This window comes from Bombina bombina, chromosome 5 (assembly GCF_027579735.1).
Source record: "Bombina bombina isolate aBomBom1 chromosome 5, aBomBom1.pri, whole genome shotgun sequence".
Lineage (NCBI taxonomy): Eukaryota > Metazoa > Chordata > Amphibia > Anura > Bombinatoridae > Bombina > Bombina bombina.
This window is the reverse complement of record NC_069503.1, coordinates 300,764,485-300,781,787: the sequence shown is the minus strand read 5'-3', so window position 1 is coordinate 300,781,787 and position 17,303 is coordinate 300,764,485. Positions and strand designations below refer to the sequence as shown.

The following is a 17,303-nucleotide window of genomic DNA, read 5'->3' as shown; positions in this document are numbered from 1 at the left end:
AGAAAGTGTATCCAAAAAAGTGATTACACAGTAGATACTCCAATAAGTGTATGATAATCCTAAAGATGATGCCATAGTGTCACCTACAAAATAAAAGTAATAATAGTGCAAAAATATATAAATATATCTAATAAATGCCCCAACGTTTTAAAAGCTGCTCACCATAAGTGTACCATAGGATCGGCCAATAGGAGTGGCCGTCTATGTGCTTTGGCATAGATATGGGCCTTATTCAAGACTAATAACAGTCACATTCCTTACATTTTGTTAAAGTGAAGGTCCATTTTGATGAATTAGTGCCCGGTTTTTAATAAATCTATTAAAAACAAGGGCACTTTAATTCATCAAAATTGACATTTCACTGTTTTTCTTCAGAAACTTACCTTTTAATACCGTCGCAAGTCATCTTCGCGGGTCCAAAATGACGAATCTGACTTGTTCCAATCACAGCATTGCATCAGGTTAAGATTCCCTCGGGGGGGGGAAGCTGTGATTGGAGGAAGCCTGATTCGTCATTTCTGACATCTGCAGAGGCTTCCAACGGCCGGGGGAATCGCTGGAGCGGCATTCAGGATTAAACGGTAAGTTTTTGAAGAAAAGAGTGAAATGTTAATTTTGATGAATTAAAATGCCCTTGTTTTTAATAGGTTTATTAAAAACCGGGCACTAATTCATCAAAATGGACCTTCACTTTAAGTATATATATTTTCATATCCGATTGGCTAATAATAAAAAAATTGTAAATGACCTATTGCACTATACCCAGAAGTTACGTATATCTAACGTATCCATCACCTATAAACATAAAATGTCAAAATGGACTATATCTACCCTTTCACTGTCAACATATCATAATATATTAGAGATATATATTGGAAGTATTAGACAACAATATATTCTATTGGAATATTACATCTGTTCCTGAATAAGGTTTGGTAAATCAATTGTTGTCAAACCAGAAATGTCTCCTGATGTATGACATAACTTCTGGTTATTTAAATATTTGAGAAGCTAATTGGAATATGTTAATAAATACAATACAAAAAATGATTAAAAAAATTTCTGATTGGCTTCTCAGTTATTTAGTATAGGTCTACGATATTTATAGCATATATACAGTTCTATCAATATCCATACTACGACTACATTTCCCAATATTCTTTTTGCTAAGAAGTGAGGTTACGTTTATATCACTCTTCCGCCCTCTATCACTCTACCTCAGCTTGACAAATACAGTTAGCAATGTTTTTGATAATACAATATATTTGGACTACATTTCCCACCTAGACTTTCAGGAAGTTATGTCATACACCGGGAGACATTTCTGGGGCACTTCTGCTTCTCATTACATTGCATTTCTCATTTTAGTAGTAGTGACCAATAAATCTCCTATGTGATAACAGATATTATTATTTTAAAACAAATACCGAAAGTTCACTATGCTCTGGTTGGAGGAACCCTGAGATATAGGTGTAAAGTTTTTTTCAAAAACACTGCAGATAATTATATTACCATTGTCTAACAGTTTCAAAACCAGCATCTGATATAAGCACAAGGCTTTAAAAATAGTCAAAACAAATTACCCATAATACATTGCCTCTTCAAACCTGCCTGTAGGCCAAAGGCTATATATACAAACTTACAGCAAAATACTATGAGATGTTAAAACAAAAGAATGTTTTCAATTCAAAAAAATAATCACATTTAACAAATCATTTTGGCAAATAAAATACAGATAATTGCTTATATTTGCAGTACATATTTTAGGTAAATATAATGTTCTCTGTTTGATCCATACCAGCATGGTCTGCACAGTGCCTGCAGGTTTATAATACAGTGTTTTGTAGACTTCTGTCTCAATCACATTTGTAGTACTGAGATCACTGCTCTTTTGAACTCTCCACTTCATCAGTAGATGTGATTTCTTCACTTCCTTTCCTGAACTGTTGCTCCTGTTCTCTTCTTCTTAGCCGTTCCTTTTGCTTTTCAATTTTTTCATGAGCTTTTCGTGCTCTCTCCATAGCTAGTTTCATATCCTTAATTTTCTTTTTAATGGTTGTTCTATCTTGAGAATTCACTCCGAGGGCCTATAAATAAATAAAATATGTGAATTGTTTTATTGCTTATGTGATTAAAGGAAAAAAACAATTTCACTTTAAAAATAAGGCAAACAGATATTTTATTACATATTACAACAATGTAATAATTTATACACAATTCATTGTAAAATGTGTGAAAAAAGTCATAAAATATGTTAACTATGGATTATAAATTATGGATCACAATTATTTCATTCAGGACCTGTAACTATAATGGCTAAAGAGACATGATCTATTTTGCATTATTGGCCCTAGCTTTGAGTTTAACCCATGTAAAGTCCCACTTAAAAAATAAAGCATTGCAGTTCTCAAGCAGAAGGTGTCCAGTGGCGGGACATACATCCGGTGCAATGAACTTACAGTGTCTTCTGCCCACTTGACACATTTAGTACATGGGGCAGACACTGGCAGATAAAATACTTTCTATTACATATTCCACATTTCATTTCAATACTAGATTATGAGCCTGAGATGTTTGCCTGTATCATAAATACAAGCATCACGCTAGATGTAGCACCATATCAGTATTAGTGAGTATATGGGCTCTGACCACCGGAGTAGGTAGGAGATTTCGTTAGTTGGAATCTCTACTACATATTCCAGTTGACTATAGAAACTTTGGAAACTTTCTTGGCCTTCTTCTAGCACCAAACAAAATCAAAATCAAACATCAGTTTCCTTAGTAGTGTCCAAAAAGGATTTCTGAAATCGGAATACATTAAACCCATGAAAAATAGCCTTTCGTTAGTTCCTCAGATTCAGACAGAATAAAGAAAACAAAATATCATAAAAAAATAGAAAGAGTTCTGAAAATACCTTATTCTAATAAAAAAGACATTTTGTGCAAACGTTCAACTGGATGTAGTTAAAGAATCTACAGAACATAATTAAAGCAGATGGAGAGTTCTTGAAGCGCTATTTCACGCAATGTGTGAACAACCGCTTGAATTTGAATAGCATTTCAAGCAGTAAGTCAGACAAACATTATATGCAATGTTTCCTGCAGCTGCCGAAAAAGGTGGCTTGAATCATGTTTCTTTTTGAAAATTTTCACAAACCGCTTGATTTTGAATGTCGCCTATTTTTTAGGTGAGTTTTGACGCAAAGCTGCAGACTTGTTTGATTTTTAATAAGCCCCTAGGACTGCATGCAAGGAATGAGACTTTTGAAGACAAGGCATAATCTTTCCAAGGCCTGAAAGAATGTCTTATGTTCTGGATGAAACAACTGGAAATTAACTGAAACTGCAGAAACCCAGAATGTACAGGGAACTAATGAATAAACCCATAACCAAATAATTTTTGAGAATATCCCAAATCTGCAGAATAGATACAAATTTCTAATGTGGTTTTCTTTCTTCACATCCTCAGCCAAAGGTGGCCCAAACCTTGTAATTTGCCACACTAATTAAAGGTTTATGAGCTTTCAGAAAAGTAGAAGCTATTTTATCTGAGAAATCTCTATCCTTGTGTACAGAATAATGAAGGAAATTAACCTAGCAAAGTTAACTGCAGCAGTACCCAACCCGAAGGGAATAGGCAGAACCTCTAATTAAAGTGATATCAATCTAAACAACATGGCTATCAGAGCTTGTTTTGTTAAACTTTCTTGACTTCCAAGAGGATCTCAGTCTCAACTGGATGCTGGCCTGATCTTATTTTTATCAGTAATAGATTATACCCGAGGACCAATAGAACATCACCTACATAACAAATGCCATAAATATCACCTTTTGAGTTTTCACAGCAGTTCAGGGCTTTAACCATAAAGATCATAAACCACAGCCGGCAAACACTGAAGTTTTGGAAGCAAAAACTGAAACGCAAATAAAAGAAAAAGATTACATCAATAAGGTGAGCTTTACAAGGCCTTGAAACAGCTGGACAACAATTGGGCCATGAAGACTAAAAAACAAAATCTATTCCCTCATCCCTTAGGTATTTAAAACAAAAATATTTTAGGAAGTCTCAGATGTAAAAATGAAACCTACAAGATTCAGATAGCACAGACAGCATCCCATTATATAAAAAAGGCCATGTCATGTCTATTACCAAATTTACTGCATTCTCTTGGTATCCATTTAAAATTTGTTAGCTGGACCAGCTTCATCTAGGAGCAATCCATTTCTGAATGTTCAAAGGAAAACTATTGTAGCAGGTAATTGCAGGGAAGTATTTCTGGGCATAACACAGGAGACTGATAATGAAGAAAACATGTTGAAGTTGGTGCTACAACTTTATTAAACATAAATGTAAAACATAAGCAACCATAACAGAACATAAAGACCTGTTTAAGAATCCTAAAGTAACAAGTTTAATACTTTTTAAAGAGTGACTATGAAATCAGAAACATAGGGCTGATCACCATTTTCAATGCAATGTGATCACAATCAAAGCCAACAATCAGACATTTTAATTGTTTATTGGCAGCATTTTTTGTATTTTAGGTTTGATGTAAAATCACCCTATGCTAACATATATATTATATACTACACTTAACAACACATTTATAAGGCCAATATTCACTTATCCTATTCCACAGCTTAAAGGACTTGATACATGACCAGAAAACAATTTTCAAAGTATTACCAAACACTACCTGCTCAATCAATTAATTAGATATACACTAATAAAAAATATCAAAACCAGTAACCCAACAAACACATGCCCAGTAGTACACAGAAATGCCCATGTTCCAATTCCTTAGACAGCTATACACAACGGTGGACATTTTACCTTCTGAGCTTTGACATCTTGGTTTTGGTCACTTACAACTTTGTTATTATATTTAGTATAATTATTGTATTGGTGTGGAAAATATTGAACATTTATGTTTATATCCTGTTGTATTGTTTGTTATAAATATGAATAAAGTACAAAAAAAAGATACACACATATTTCTATGGTTTTGGAGCAGGAGTTTTGGAGCAGGTTAATTGCACGTTACCTATTAGTATCATTCAGCATACAGACCCTTCAACCTAAGATGTAATCCCTAATCCTCAAACAAAAAGATTTGCCATCAAACCTGCACATTTCATTTTTAGATTACAAAATTGAGACATTTATGACAAAGATATGACATAGTTATGACAATGATAACAATTTGGTGTTGTTTTTGGAAGGTAAAAATGTCCTTATTGAGGGTATTTATGGCACAAGTAATTTAGGATTGAGATCACTGTTAAAACACACTGACAATACTGCAGGAAGGTAGGCTCAGTTTTGCAAGAATGTGATCCTTTTACAAGAGCACTAGAGGGCAGCACTATTTATTGCCATCTAGTGTTCTAAACACCTACTTTCAATAGATATCTCTTCAAGAAAAAATAGCATGAGAACAAAGCAAATGTGATAATAGACCCAAATTAGAAACTTTTTTTTAAAATGTGTGTGCTCTGTCTGAATCACAGAAGACATTTGTAGTTTTAGTTAGGTATATACCTTTGTTTTATATAGATCTGTGGGTCTTGTCCTTATCAGCTGATAAGCAATCTGCACTAGGAGATAAGTTGTGCACAAACATGCATGTTTCATTATTTGCCAAACCAATTTAAACAGCGTTTACTATCTCTTTTCATGCAAGCGTATTTTAACATTCTAAAAAGTGATTTTCATATATACAAAAGGTTTTTAGTTTAATGTTTCTTTTATTGCCTGAAAAACTATAAATATATTGTCTAGTATTGCTTGTTAAATTTCAGTTCTTTAATATTAGTTAGTAACAGTGACACCAACCTAAAAGCAACTTAAGCAGAACATTATTCCTTTCAAGCAATAGATTATGCATTGTTTACCTGTCACAACAAGGTTGAACAAGGTTATATTTGATTACCTTAAGCTTAGTTCCATCCAGATGAAGGAGCTGTTCACCACTAATACTCTTGGCAGTGAATTCTGAAACATACTGTTCTAGTTTCAGACTGGTTAGCCAGTTGGTCACCTGCTGAGTGGTCCATTCCAGGACTGACTGATTCTGCCATTGGTTGTGTTTGGGGGACTGTCCATCGTCAAGAATCTTAGATTATATAATTAAACATAACAATTAGTAAAAAAGCAAACAAAACAAATAAATAAATATGTTTATATTAAAAACAAAAGCATGCTCTATATCTGGAGTGTAAACAACAAATGTGTACAAATGCATCTAAACAGCCTGCTGTTCATTATTACTATAAGAACATAGTTTCCGGATTGATTTAGCAGTTTGGATCACAGGCTGTCTACTTATCATAATAGTAATTTAAAGGCAGCTAAAAACTAAACTCTCTCATGATTTACCTGAACACATTGGGGCCGAATTATCAAAGTGCGAGCGGACATGATCCGCTGTAGCGTATCTTGTCCTCCGCACATCAATAAATACCGACAGCATACGCTGTCTGTATTTATCATTGCACAAGCATTTCTTGTGAAATGCTTGTGCAATGCCGCCCCCGCTGCACATTCGTGGCCAATTGGCCGCTAGCAGGGGGTGTCAATCAACCCGATCGTATCCAATCGGGCTGATTGCTGTCCCCGGCCTCAGAGGTGGCAGACGAGTTAAGGAGCAGCTGTCTTACAACCGCTGCTTCTTAACTTCTGCTTCAAGTGGACCTGAAGCAGAGTGGGTCGGAAGCAGCGTCCGCTGCTACATAAATTGACCCCATTGTGTGAGCCAATGATAAGAGGCATATATGTGCAGCCATCAATCAGCAGCTAGCTCCCAGTAGTGCTTTGCTTGTATATATTGCACTTTTGCACATAATTGTACTAACTCACAGTAAATGTTATTCTGTCTAATTAATTGTATTTTATTGTATCTCGTTTTACTTATTATCTGTTGTGATATTGTATGTATAACAAGGAAACTTATTCAACATGAACAATTCCTTATGTGTGCACGCACACTTGGCAATAAAACTATTCTGATTCTGATTTTTTTTTTATGTATGATCGCATTTGGCATATATCTTCCGACCAATGAATGCAAGTAAATGCACGTAAATCAATACCTTGGGATATCTACTTTTAAAATGTACATATAGTTTTGATGGTGATTGTTGAGGATATGGGCAGTTCCATAGCAAATGAGAGTTGCGCATTGAACCATTTTAGAATAGAGATACATAGCTGCAGATACAGACCTTATAAGTATGAAAATTAATCATTCCATACAAGGCCTTAGCTGACTCATAGAATGCCAATGGACATATTTCAATATATTTTTTTTAGCTACAGGTTTCTGTGGAATGTGAAAATAAATCTTCTTATAGGTTTTTTTAAACTTTTTTTTTGTAAATTTACAATAATTTCCTAATTGTTTACCAAAATGGCTAGTTGAAAGTAACTATCATTCACCAAAAGCTCTTTTTATGCAGTTACTAGATTCTCATGTTCTTCCCAATAAAACAAAACAGATACAATGATTTCCAATCTGTTGCATTTGTACAACAGAGGGCTCAAAAATTACAGCAATAGGTTCATGAAATTTCTATTGAAGTGGAATGGTGTAATATCTGTGATATAGAATAGCAAATCTACTTTATACATGAAATTCAGGGGAGTGTGTCTGCACTACATGGTCATACATTAGACTTCTTCCACAAACATTAAGGAAACATAAATAATATTTACAAAGTCCAGACCATCTATCTAGACCATGGACAGGTAAATTATGTAGCACAAGCAAAACTGTTGTCATGTGGGGTGATCTCTAGAGCAAAACATTTGGCTATCATAATCTGGAACTAAATAACCATAAATGCCTAAATGATAAAAAATCATACTTTATATCAGATGTTTATTATGCTGTTTGAATACTTTACATATTAGTTAAAAAGAAAGGAGAACATAGAACATATAACTTGTAAAATCAGTATCATAGTGTACAAATGTGGAGAACTCACCTCATCGTCAACCATATCCAGGCTCTTTAAAAAAGGAAAATAAAAACAATAAACATACATTCACAAGCATATTAAAATAACATAAACAAATAGGTTGAATCAGTTTAATTAACCAGTTTTAGAGAAGCTGCTTTGAATGATAAAACTATTGATGGATAGGGATGGGTGACTGTAAAAATATATTTGTTCCCTTTACCAAATGTAACATTTAATAATATTTTTCAGCTACACTACTTGAATGTTGATTTTTCACAACTTCTATGTGTCTATAGGAATCAATATTTAAATTTAATTTTAAATGTTATATTTTCATATTCCCATCATAGATTAATTCTTTAGAATTATTTGAATAGAACAAATAGGAAAACGTATTTCGAAATTCCAATATTCACCTATCCCTACTGATAGACCAACATAACTTTAGTTGTTTTGTTTGTTTTAAAACAAATTATTTATTTTCTCTAAATATAAAATCAGGCAATGCAACAGTGGCAAAGATTTACTAAGCATTCAGAAGATTCCTCTTATGGAAAATCTCTTAGATTCCTATGTTACCCAAAGGAGTTAATAAAAACACAAAGCAATGATTTGGCTAAATAAGATAACATAAGAAGGTGAAGGATTTGTCAGGAGGTTTTTTAAACTGTTCTTTCATTTTATTAAGTTCACCATCCTCAACTCAGCAAACATGTTTCTCATCTTTATTAATTAATTTTAAACAATAAATAAATAAAAATATTTTGCATTTTGGGATAAAACAGAATTACCATGAAAGGATCACAAACTGCTGTTTGTCTGGATATAGAATATAAACTTTTGGACCTTAAAGGACTGATATTCCCCTTGTAAGGTGAAAAAAAGCCTTAATCATTTTACCACAGAAATGTGTATTTCTTTTAATCATTGTTATTGTGGCTGGATTCACTTTAATGTGTTTCTTTATTTACAGGACCTCTTGTGTTAACATATTTAGATTCCATGCAAGTTGAATAGCTTATCAACATTTTTTTCTACAAAAGGGTTGAAGGCTATTTTCATTAAAATATATTTGAAAATATTTTTTTTTAAGTTGGGGCTCATTCTGTAAGGGGAGCTACACCTAAAAATGAAGATTTCCTATATATATGAATGGAAAGGTGCCAGCACCCACCTCATCAGAAGACAGAGCTAAAGAGTGAGTACGATCAGCAATTTTTGGTTCTGTGACTACTCCACTCAGGTCCGCTGAACTTGCACTGCTTGGGCTGTAGTCATCACTCAGAGTGAAGTTCTATAAATACAATTCAACAATACAATTGTAAAAAAACATTTACACTACTACATATTGTATTCACCTCTGTGGGATAAAAAGAGAAGACAAGGAGTAGATTCTATGGCAGTTAAAAAACGTATCAACTTTTTCTACACTAGATTTACAACAACTTTAGACTCAATGGGGTCCATTTATCATTGTGCGGACGGACATGATCCGCTCTAGCGAACCAGGTCCGCCGCACATCGATAAATGCCGACAGCTTATCATTGCACTAGCAGTTCTGGTGAACTGCTGGTGCAATGCCGCCCCCTGCAGATTTGCGGCCAATCGGCCGCTAGCAGGGGGTGTCAATCAGCCCAATCGTACATGATCGGCGCATTGCTATACGCCGCCTCAGAGGCGGCGTATGAGTTAAGGAGCTGCGGTCTTAAGACCACTGCTTCTTAACTCCTGTTTTCGGCGAGCCTGAAGGCTCGCGCAGAAACAAGGGGAGCAGGGGCCATTAGGCCCTTGTTAAATAGACCCCAATAACTGCATCAATTCAATGATTGCTTTTGGTAGAAAGAAAACAGACTTATTGATTAAGTAACTTTTTGATACTTAAACCCCCTCCACACACATATAGATTCTGCTGCTATATGCAGATTGTTTGAAGAACAACTTATATGTGCAACATTGTTAACACATATAGCACTAAATTATCTATTTTGGATATCTATTATAGAATGTAAAGTATTATCTTGCATCTGGATATCAGTAAATACATTGCCTGAAAAGCTTATGTCAGAAGTTTTGTTCAGAAACACACAAATAAACAGATATATTCCTTAAGGGACAGAAAACCCCAACAATTTATTTAATGATATGGATAGAACATACAATTTTAAACAACTTTCCAATTTACTTAATTATCAAATTTGCTTCAGTCTCTTGTTATCCTTTGCTGAAGGAGCAGCATTGCACTACTGGCAGCAAGATGAACGCATCAAGTCAGCCAATCACAAAAGACAGACGTGTGCAGGCACCAATTAGCAGCAGCTCCCACTAGTGTAGGATATGTGAGTATTCATTTTCAACAAGGGATACCAAAAGAACAAAGCACGTTTGAAAATAGAAGCAAATTTAAAAGTGTCTTAAAATCACATGCTCTTTCTGAATCATGCAAGTTTATTTTTGACTTTTCCATTCCTTTAATCATATTGACTTGAACATATAATACAAATACATACTTGATAGTCTATCATGGTGAATTATTAAAACGGATGTTTTTGATGTCTCCAAAAGGACTTCACTGTATCACAGTATTTTACAAATCTGTAGTTTCTCTGAACACACACACACATGCCACTTAAAAGAAGAGTATATATAGAAAAAGCATTACAGTAAGCCACCAGAACACCATATTGGGTTAGATTATGAGTGGAGCGCTATTTATCCCTACCGCTTTTGCGTTAACTTTGCTAGACGGAGGCTTGGCTTTTTGTGCGCTTCGAGTTCCACTCGCATTAAAAGTTGAAAGTCAAAAAGTTCACACGCGAGCGAAAACCAGATGCGTGCAAAAAGTTGAACTTTGAATATTGGGACAACGTTAACTTATTCTCCCATTGACTTCAATAGGACGGGCAAACTGAAAAAAAAAACTAACACCTGTACTTACATACTAACCCTATTGTGTTAATTCAAGTGCACTAAATCTGACGAGAATTATGAATATTTCATACAGAACAATGTACCTTTTATTGTATATACATATTTATATATATATATATACCTATACCTGTAGGCCCAATATCGTTTGCCCGCTACTGTTAGTGCCCCCTACCCCATGATCTAGCACATAATGTGTTATAAGAAAAAATACAAAAAAAATCACAGTATTTTTTTTGCCATTAAAAAAGTCTGTGCATGATCATTACCTCCCGCGCATGTCCAGTGCATGCCTATGATGTTATTTGTTTATATCTCCCTCCAACATTGTGCACGTGTGGTAGGTAAAACATGTGTTTGACACTTAGGAAGCAATCATAATCCTGTAGAAAAATGTATCTAATGATGTTCAACCGAAAATCACTATTAAAATAAAAAAAGACAATTTGATCAAGTTTCCTACAAGATTATGATCAACGCCTTAATCTTTGATTAACAAACACATATTGTCAGTGGGGAGGAGCCATTGAGAGGTTGATCATATATACAGCGTTTAACAGTTAGAGACAGGCAACCCTTAGATTTATATGGTCACAATGGATTTAGTTTTCTCACTTATAAGGATGGTAACATTTTTACAAAATCAGATCAACAGTGTGTTTATATAAAAAAAATATAATTTTATATACACATTTACAGTATATAAAAAACACTGTTGTTGATTTAAAATCAAAGCTTTGCCAGACTCTTCATTACAGAATTGAAATGAGTTAGAGTTTTGGGGCAAAATTAAATACTGCCCCAGCATCTGGCAGTCTTGAGCATGCTCTGTCTTACTTTAATGGCTCCAGTGGTAAGGCCTCTGATTGAGCTTAATAGTTAGATGGTATAGGCTGTAGGTAAAGCCAATAATTTTATTAAAAACTTAATACATTGTATTGTGTCACGTAATACATTGCTCCCATGTTTCTTTAAAGGGACAGTAAACTCAAAATTAAACTCAAATGGATTGGATAGAGCATGACATTTTAAATAATTGTACTTTTTAATTCTATTGCAAAAATTCACTTTGTTCTAATGGTATCCTTTGTTGAAGAATAAAACTAAGTAGGCTGATAAGAGCTCAGGAATGTATATGTTTTTAGTCATCTGGCAGTCGTGTTTGCAACAATGTATACAGCAATGTCATACATTGTTGCAAACATTGCTGTCATAGAATGCAAAAGGTACACACATGCTCCTGAGCTAATATCAGCCTGTTTAGTTTTCCTTTTCAACAAAGGATACCAAGAGAAAGCAAATTTAAAAATTGAAGTAAATTTGAAAGCTGTTTGAAACTGTATTCTCTATCTCAATCATGAAGATTTAGGGCAAGAATACGAGTGGAGCACTAACAGTTACGTGCGAGCGATAAGAGTTTTATTGCAGGTGTTTGTGCATCATGTTTTTTGCTTGTATTACAAGTTGAAAGTAAATGCAATCGCTTGTGCGCAATAGAAGTTAACATGCATTGGGATAGATCATCCTCAGAGCTCTGGTTAACTGTTTTCTAAAACAAAAAAGTGTCACAGAACACATCAAAAATACATTAAAGTTACACTCATAATAACACCATCTAATAAAAATTATTTTAAAAAAATATTGCACAAAAAAGTTATAAGGGCTCAAAGATATGATGTCTCAGGTGTTAGAAAAAAAAGCAGGCAAAGGGCTTTGTAGATGTATATCTGTATATATATATATATATATATATATATATATATATATATATATATATATATACTGTATATATATATATATATATATATATATATATATATATAATGTGCAAGAAAAAACATAATCCTGACACAAAAACTGTACTGTTCTGTGGAGAGAGATAATCAATTAGCACCTATATTGAGTCTCTGAGTAATAATCAGTCCCAAAGCTTGAAGGTATTAATGAGTATCAATACTTATACTAAAGTCCCTCAGTAATAAGTATCCAGAGAGGGTCTGTGTTGTACCAAATACCTTCCACTTCTTAATAATAGATTCACTGTGCTTCTAAGCATTGATAAAGCCTTTTTAGTCCATCTCCTGACTTGTGCCTGTCCACAACATTATCCCGGAGATCTTTTGACAATGCCTTGCCACCCATAGTTAAATGTTTTTTTCAGTTGCACTACCAGGGACTGAGATGTTCCAGGAAAGCTCTTTTCATGCTGAGCTAATCAATATGTCCACAGCTGACACAGTTGAAGGTCAAATGGCTTTGTGTGTGCCGTTGAGAAGGTGATTAGCTACACCTGATTGAGTTTATAAGTAATTTTAGGAGGGGGTGATCCTTTTTGCAACTCAGTGATTCTGTTTTTGAATTGTCTTTATTTTTGCCTGACATGTTGGCGTTATATCTTTCACTTGCATGTTATAAGTTGCACTGAGTAATTACAACTGGATAAACAAAAATTGTGTCTGTCTTTATTTCAGGCTGCAAGGAAACAACATGTGATTATTTTCAAGGGGGTGCTTCTTTTCAATATCCACTGTAGCAGAATATGTTCTATGTATTTATAAATAGATATTTCTATATATATATCTGTATATATCTATACCTATATATAATCACTTATATATAGGTATAGATGTATATTTTACCAAAATACCATCAGATATATGTAGAAATAAGTAATTTATTAAAAAATAGAACATATGCAAAGAACATTGGAATGTGAAATATGTTAGAGCACTTGAGAATTTGCAATTAGGTTTGCGCGCGAGTAGGGTGTTGCCCCATTGACTCCTATGGAGGAATACATTAATACGCGCATGATATTCTAAATTCAGCTATTAACGCGCGGTGGGTAAGTGTGCAAGCAATATTTTTTTACTTTCATCTTGTAATACGAGCCCAACCTGACACATGCAAAAAGCTTACTTCTAGCAAAAATAATGCTCTAGCAGAAGCGTTAAATAGCACTCCACTCGTAATCTGGCTCTTAATTTTATTTTAAATGTCTCTTTAAGTATAAGTCAAGCCCCCAATATACTACTAAAAAATGTCAATATGTAACAGCTTATGGCCTTTTTTTCTCTTCAAAGTTAGAGAGCTCTATAGCATGATAATTTTCCCCAACTGCTATTTTTATTCAATGAGGCTTATTCCTATGTTATCCAATAGTGATGTACACTAGTGTTAAAAAGTTTGGGTCACTTAGAAATTTCCTTATTTTCGAAAGAAAAGCAAATTGCTTTGTCGATTAAAATAACATCAAATTAACAAGTAATGGATGATTCGTGGACTCGAATCTAAACAATTTTTGAAAGCCAGAAGTACAGTGTAGACATTGTTGATGTTGTAAATGACTATTGTAGCTGGAAACAGCTTATATTTTTAATATTTTTAATGGAATATCTACAAGGGCATACAGAGGCCTATTATCAGCAGCCATCTGTTCTGTGTGCCAATGTCCCACGTTTATCATTTAAAAAGGATAATTGATCATTAGAAAACCCTTTTGCAATTATGTTAGCACAGCTGAAAACTTTTGTGCTGATTAAAGAAGCAATAAAACTAGCCTTCATTTGACTAGTTGAGTATATGGAGAATCAGCAATTGTGGGTTCAATAACAGGCTAAAGATGGCCAGAAACAAGGAACTTTCTTCGGAACTGTTTTTCGTCATTTCTATAATTGCTCTGAGAAATGAAGGATATTCCATGCTTTAAATTGCCCAAAAAAATGAAGATCTTGTACAACGTTGTGTACTAATCCCTTCATAAAACAGAACAAACTGGCTTTAACCAGAATAGAAGGAGTGGGAGGCCTTAGTGCATAACTGAGCCAGGGGACATGTGCATTAGAGTGTCTAGTTTGAGAAACCGACGCCTCACAGGTCCTCAATTGACAGCTTAACGTCAACAGTGGCAAGGCGACTCCTGGATGCTGGCATTCTAGTTGCAAAGAAAAAGCCACATCTCAGACTCGCAAAAAAAAAAAAAAAAGATTAAGGTCTAGGGGAATATGTTCTAAGTATTTTTAAATAGATATTCATATATATATATATATATATATATATATATATTGATGCTGCTGTTCGTTCCTGGCGGACTGCTTCTCTTTCTGTTTTGCATATGTATGTATATATATATATATGTGTGTGTGTGTGTGTGTGTGTGTGTGTGTGTGTGTGTAGGCACTCACTGGATTTGTTCAATTCTTTTGAACAAATGTTGGCACCCTGCTGATTAGAAGATTTGGAAGTGAGAGTGCGCTCCCTTGGGATTGTATATATATATAAATCTGTATATATCTATAACTATATATAATCATATATATGTATGTATAGGTATAGATATATATTTTACAAAAAATCCATCATCTATAGATATATTATTATCGGTTATTTGTAGAGCGGCAACAGATTCCGCAGCGCTATATATATGTGTGTGTATTTAAGAATAAATAGAACATATTCTGCTATGTGAAGAACATTGTAATGAGAAATATTAATATTTCATTTCGTGTTAGCGCACTTGAGTAAAGGCAATCGGGTTTGCGTGACTCGTTGGGTGTTATTTCCCCCAACGTTTCATGCTCCAGTGAAGTCTATGGGTGTATTTGTTAACATGGTCGCGATATTCCAAGTTCAGCTTTTTTCGCGCGTCAGGTTAGCGCTCATGCCAAAATGTTTTACATTCAACTTGTAATACGTGCGCTACTGGGTGCGTACAAAAAGCTTACTTTTAGCGGAGTTAATGCACGAGTGGGAGAGATAAATAGCTATCCACTCGTAATCTAGCACTATATGTGCTCTGTGGATTAAAAAAGAGGATATATGTTTTATTTGGTTAAAAATCCCACATTCATACCCACTAAATCCGTGCTGTAGTTTAAAGAAAGACCCTGTAAACTGAAAAAGTTCTATCATCCATATAAAAAAGCAACATTAGTCGTTATCTTCCTGAAAATTAGTAGGGAGTGCCTATAAGCCAAATAGTATTTACATTAGTTATCCATCAGCCAAAGAAAAATCATAGGATGTATACAACTGATACTGGTAGTGTAAGTTAAACTGACTTTTATTTCACGTTTTTCAACCCCCCTCAAGAATAAAAAAATCATCATGTTCATATTGATAGTAGAGAATATTTGTGCGTAATGTCTTCTCTAAATCCTTTCAGATAACACTGTCAATGTAGCTTTTGATTTTTTGATAAAACCGTTAAATCTTTAGTGTTTGGTCTGCCCAATAGAGGTTGAAAAAACAGTACATGCCGCTGTGTGATAAATAGGCTAAGCTATAAGATCAGAATTATCTATTTGTAATTGGCTGCAAGTTACATTTCAGAAAAATAAAGTATGGTATATTTTACTATTATTTGTACACGGTCCCTCTATGTCAGTCACTCTTTTACACCAAGAAAATGTTAATAACTTAAATCTTACAAATACCTTTAACATTTTTCATATCTGCTCATAAGAACTCTTAATGCATGCATGAAAATAATATGCAGATACATCTTTTTTTATTATATTGGTTGTTTAATTAGGGACAATGAGTCAGTGGGCGACCAATGACCAGTGAAATGTTCAGAAATAAATTACAGGAAAAGGTGTCAAAATAACTAATGAACGTATATTAAAAAAAAGAAGTTTTTTTTTACTCCATGCAATGAAACATTTTATATTACAGTCTCAAAGTGTAAAATGTCTCTTTAAATATTTCAAATGATCATAGTATATATGAATTTATATAGACATAAATGAAATACTATACCAAATGACATGAATAGCGATTTACAGGTGGCCACATAAAGAAACGCTGCCAGAAAAAAACAACATAAAGATGAAATGAATTAGACATAGAATGACAAAGGTACAGAATGAAGATTATGACAGAGTAAGACATGTGAAAGCTTGTTATTTATCACATCAGAAGACATCTATGCACAATTATAGCAATACAATACACGTCTTGGTACAAAGCAAGTTAGTAAACACTGATACTCTCCTTTATGAGTGCTGTAACACCCATCAAGGTCTCCGTTCCTGTAGCAATCAAATAAATGTAAACACTGGGGTGCACTCATCTCCAGTGTTCCCTCTAAGGCCAGTTTTGTGTGCAGCCCAGCAGTGAAACAGTTAACAAGAGAACCATACCTTGCCATCTGCATTGTACAGTGTTTGCTAATTGCAGGGTGTGGTTACTTAATTAACTATTTCACTGCTGGGCCGCACACAAAACTGGCCTTAGAGGGAACACTGCTCATCTCATGAAGCCTGCCTGGCAATCTTACCAGGATCGAATGCCTGAGTATTTCGGCACAAGCTATTTGGAAGCATTACTGCTCTTGAAAAAGATGCAGCTGTTAAAACACATTGAACTACTTGATTGTTGAGCAGAGATATTTGATTTAGGAGCTGTTTTTAGT

General features: G+C 34.2%; 1 protein-coding gene across 1 annotated transcript in view; it reads right to left on the bottom strand.

The window, feature by feature from the left end:
- Nucleotides 1-1,079: 1,079 nt before the first annotated feature.
- The window catches only part of PPP1R9A (protein phosphatase 1 regulatory subunit 9A), a 558,902-nt gene continuing 542,678 nt past the window's right edge, over nt 1,080-17,303 (bottom strand). Inside the window, exons 14-17 of the mRNA XM_053714066.1 lie at nt 9,137-9,256; nt 7,987-8,010; nt 5,934-6,116; nt 1,080-2,087 (exon numbers count right to left, since the gene is read on the bottom strand). Of these exons, the coding sequence (XP_053570041.1) occupies nt 1,881-2,087; nt 5,934-6,116; nt 7,987-8,010; nt 9,137-9,256 (534 nt within the window). The 3' untranslated portion in view covers nt 1,080-1,880. The remainder of the gene's footprint in view (nt 2,088-5,933; nt 6,117-7,986; nt 8,011-9,136; nt 9,257-17,303) is intronic.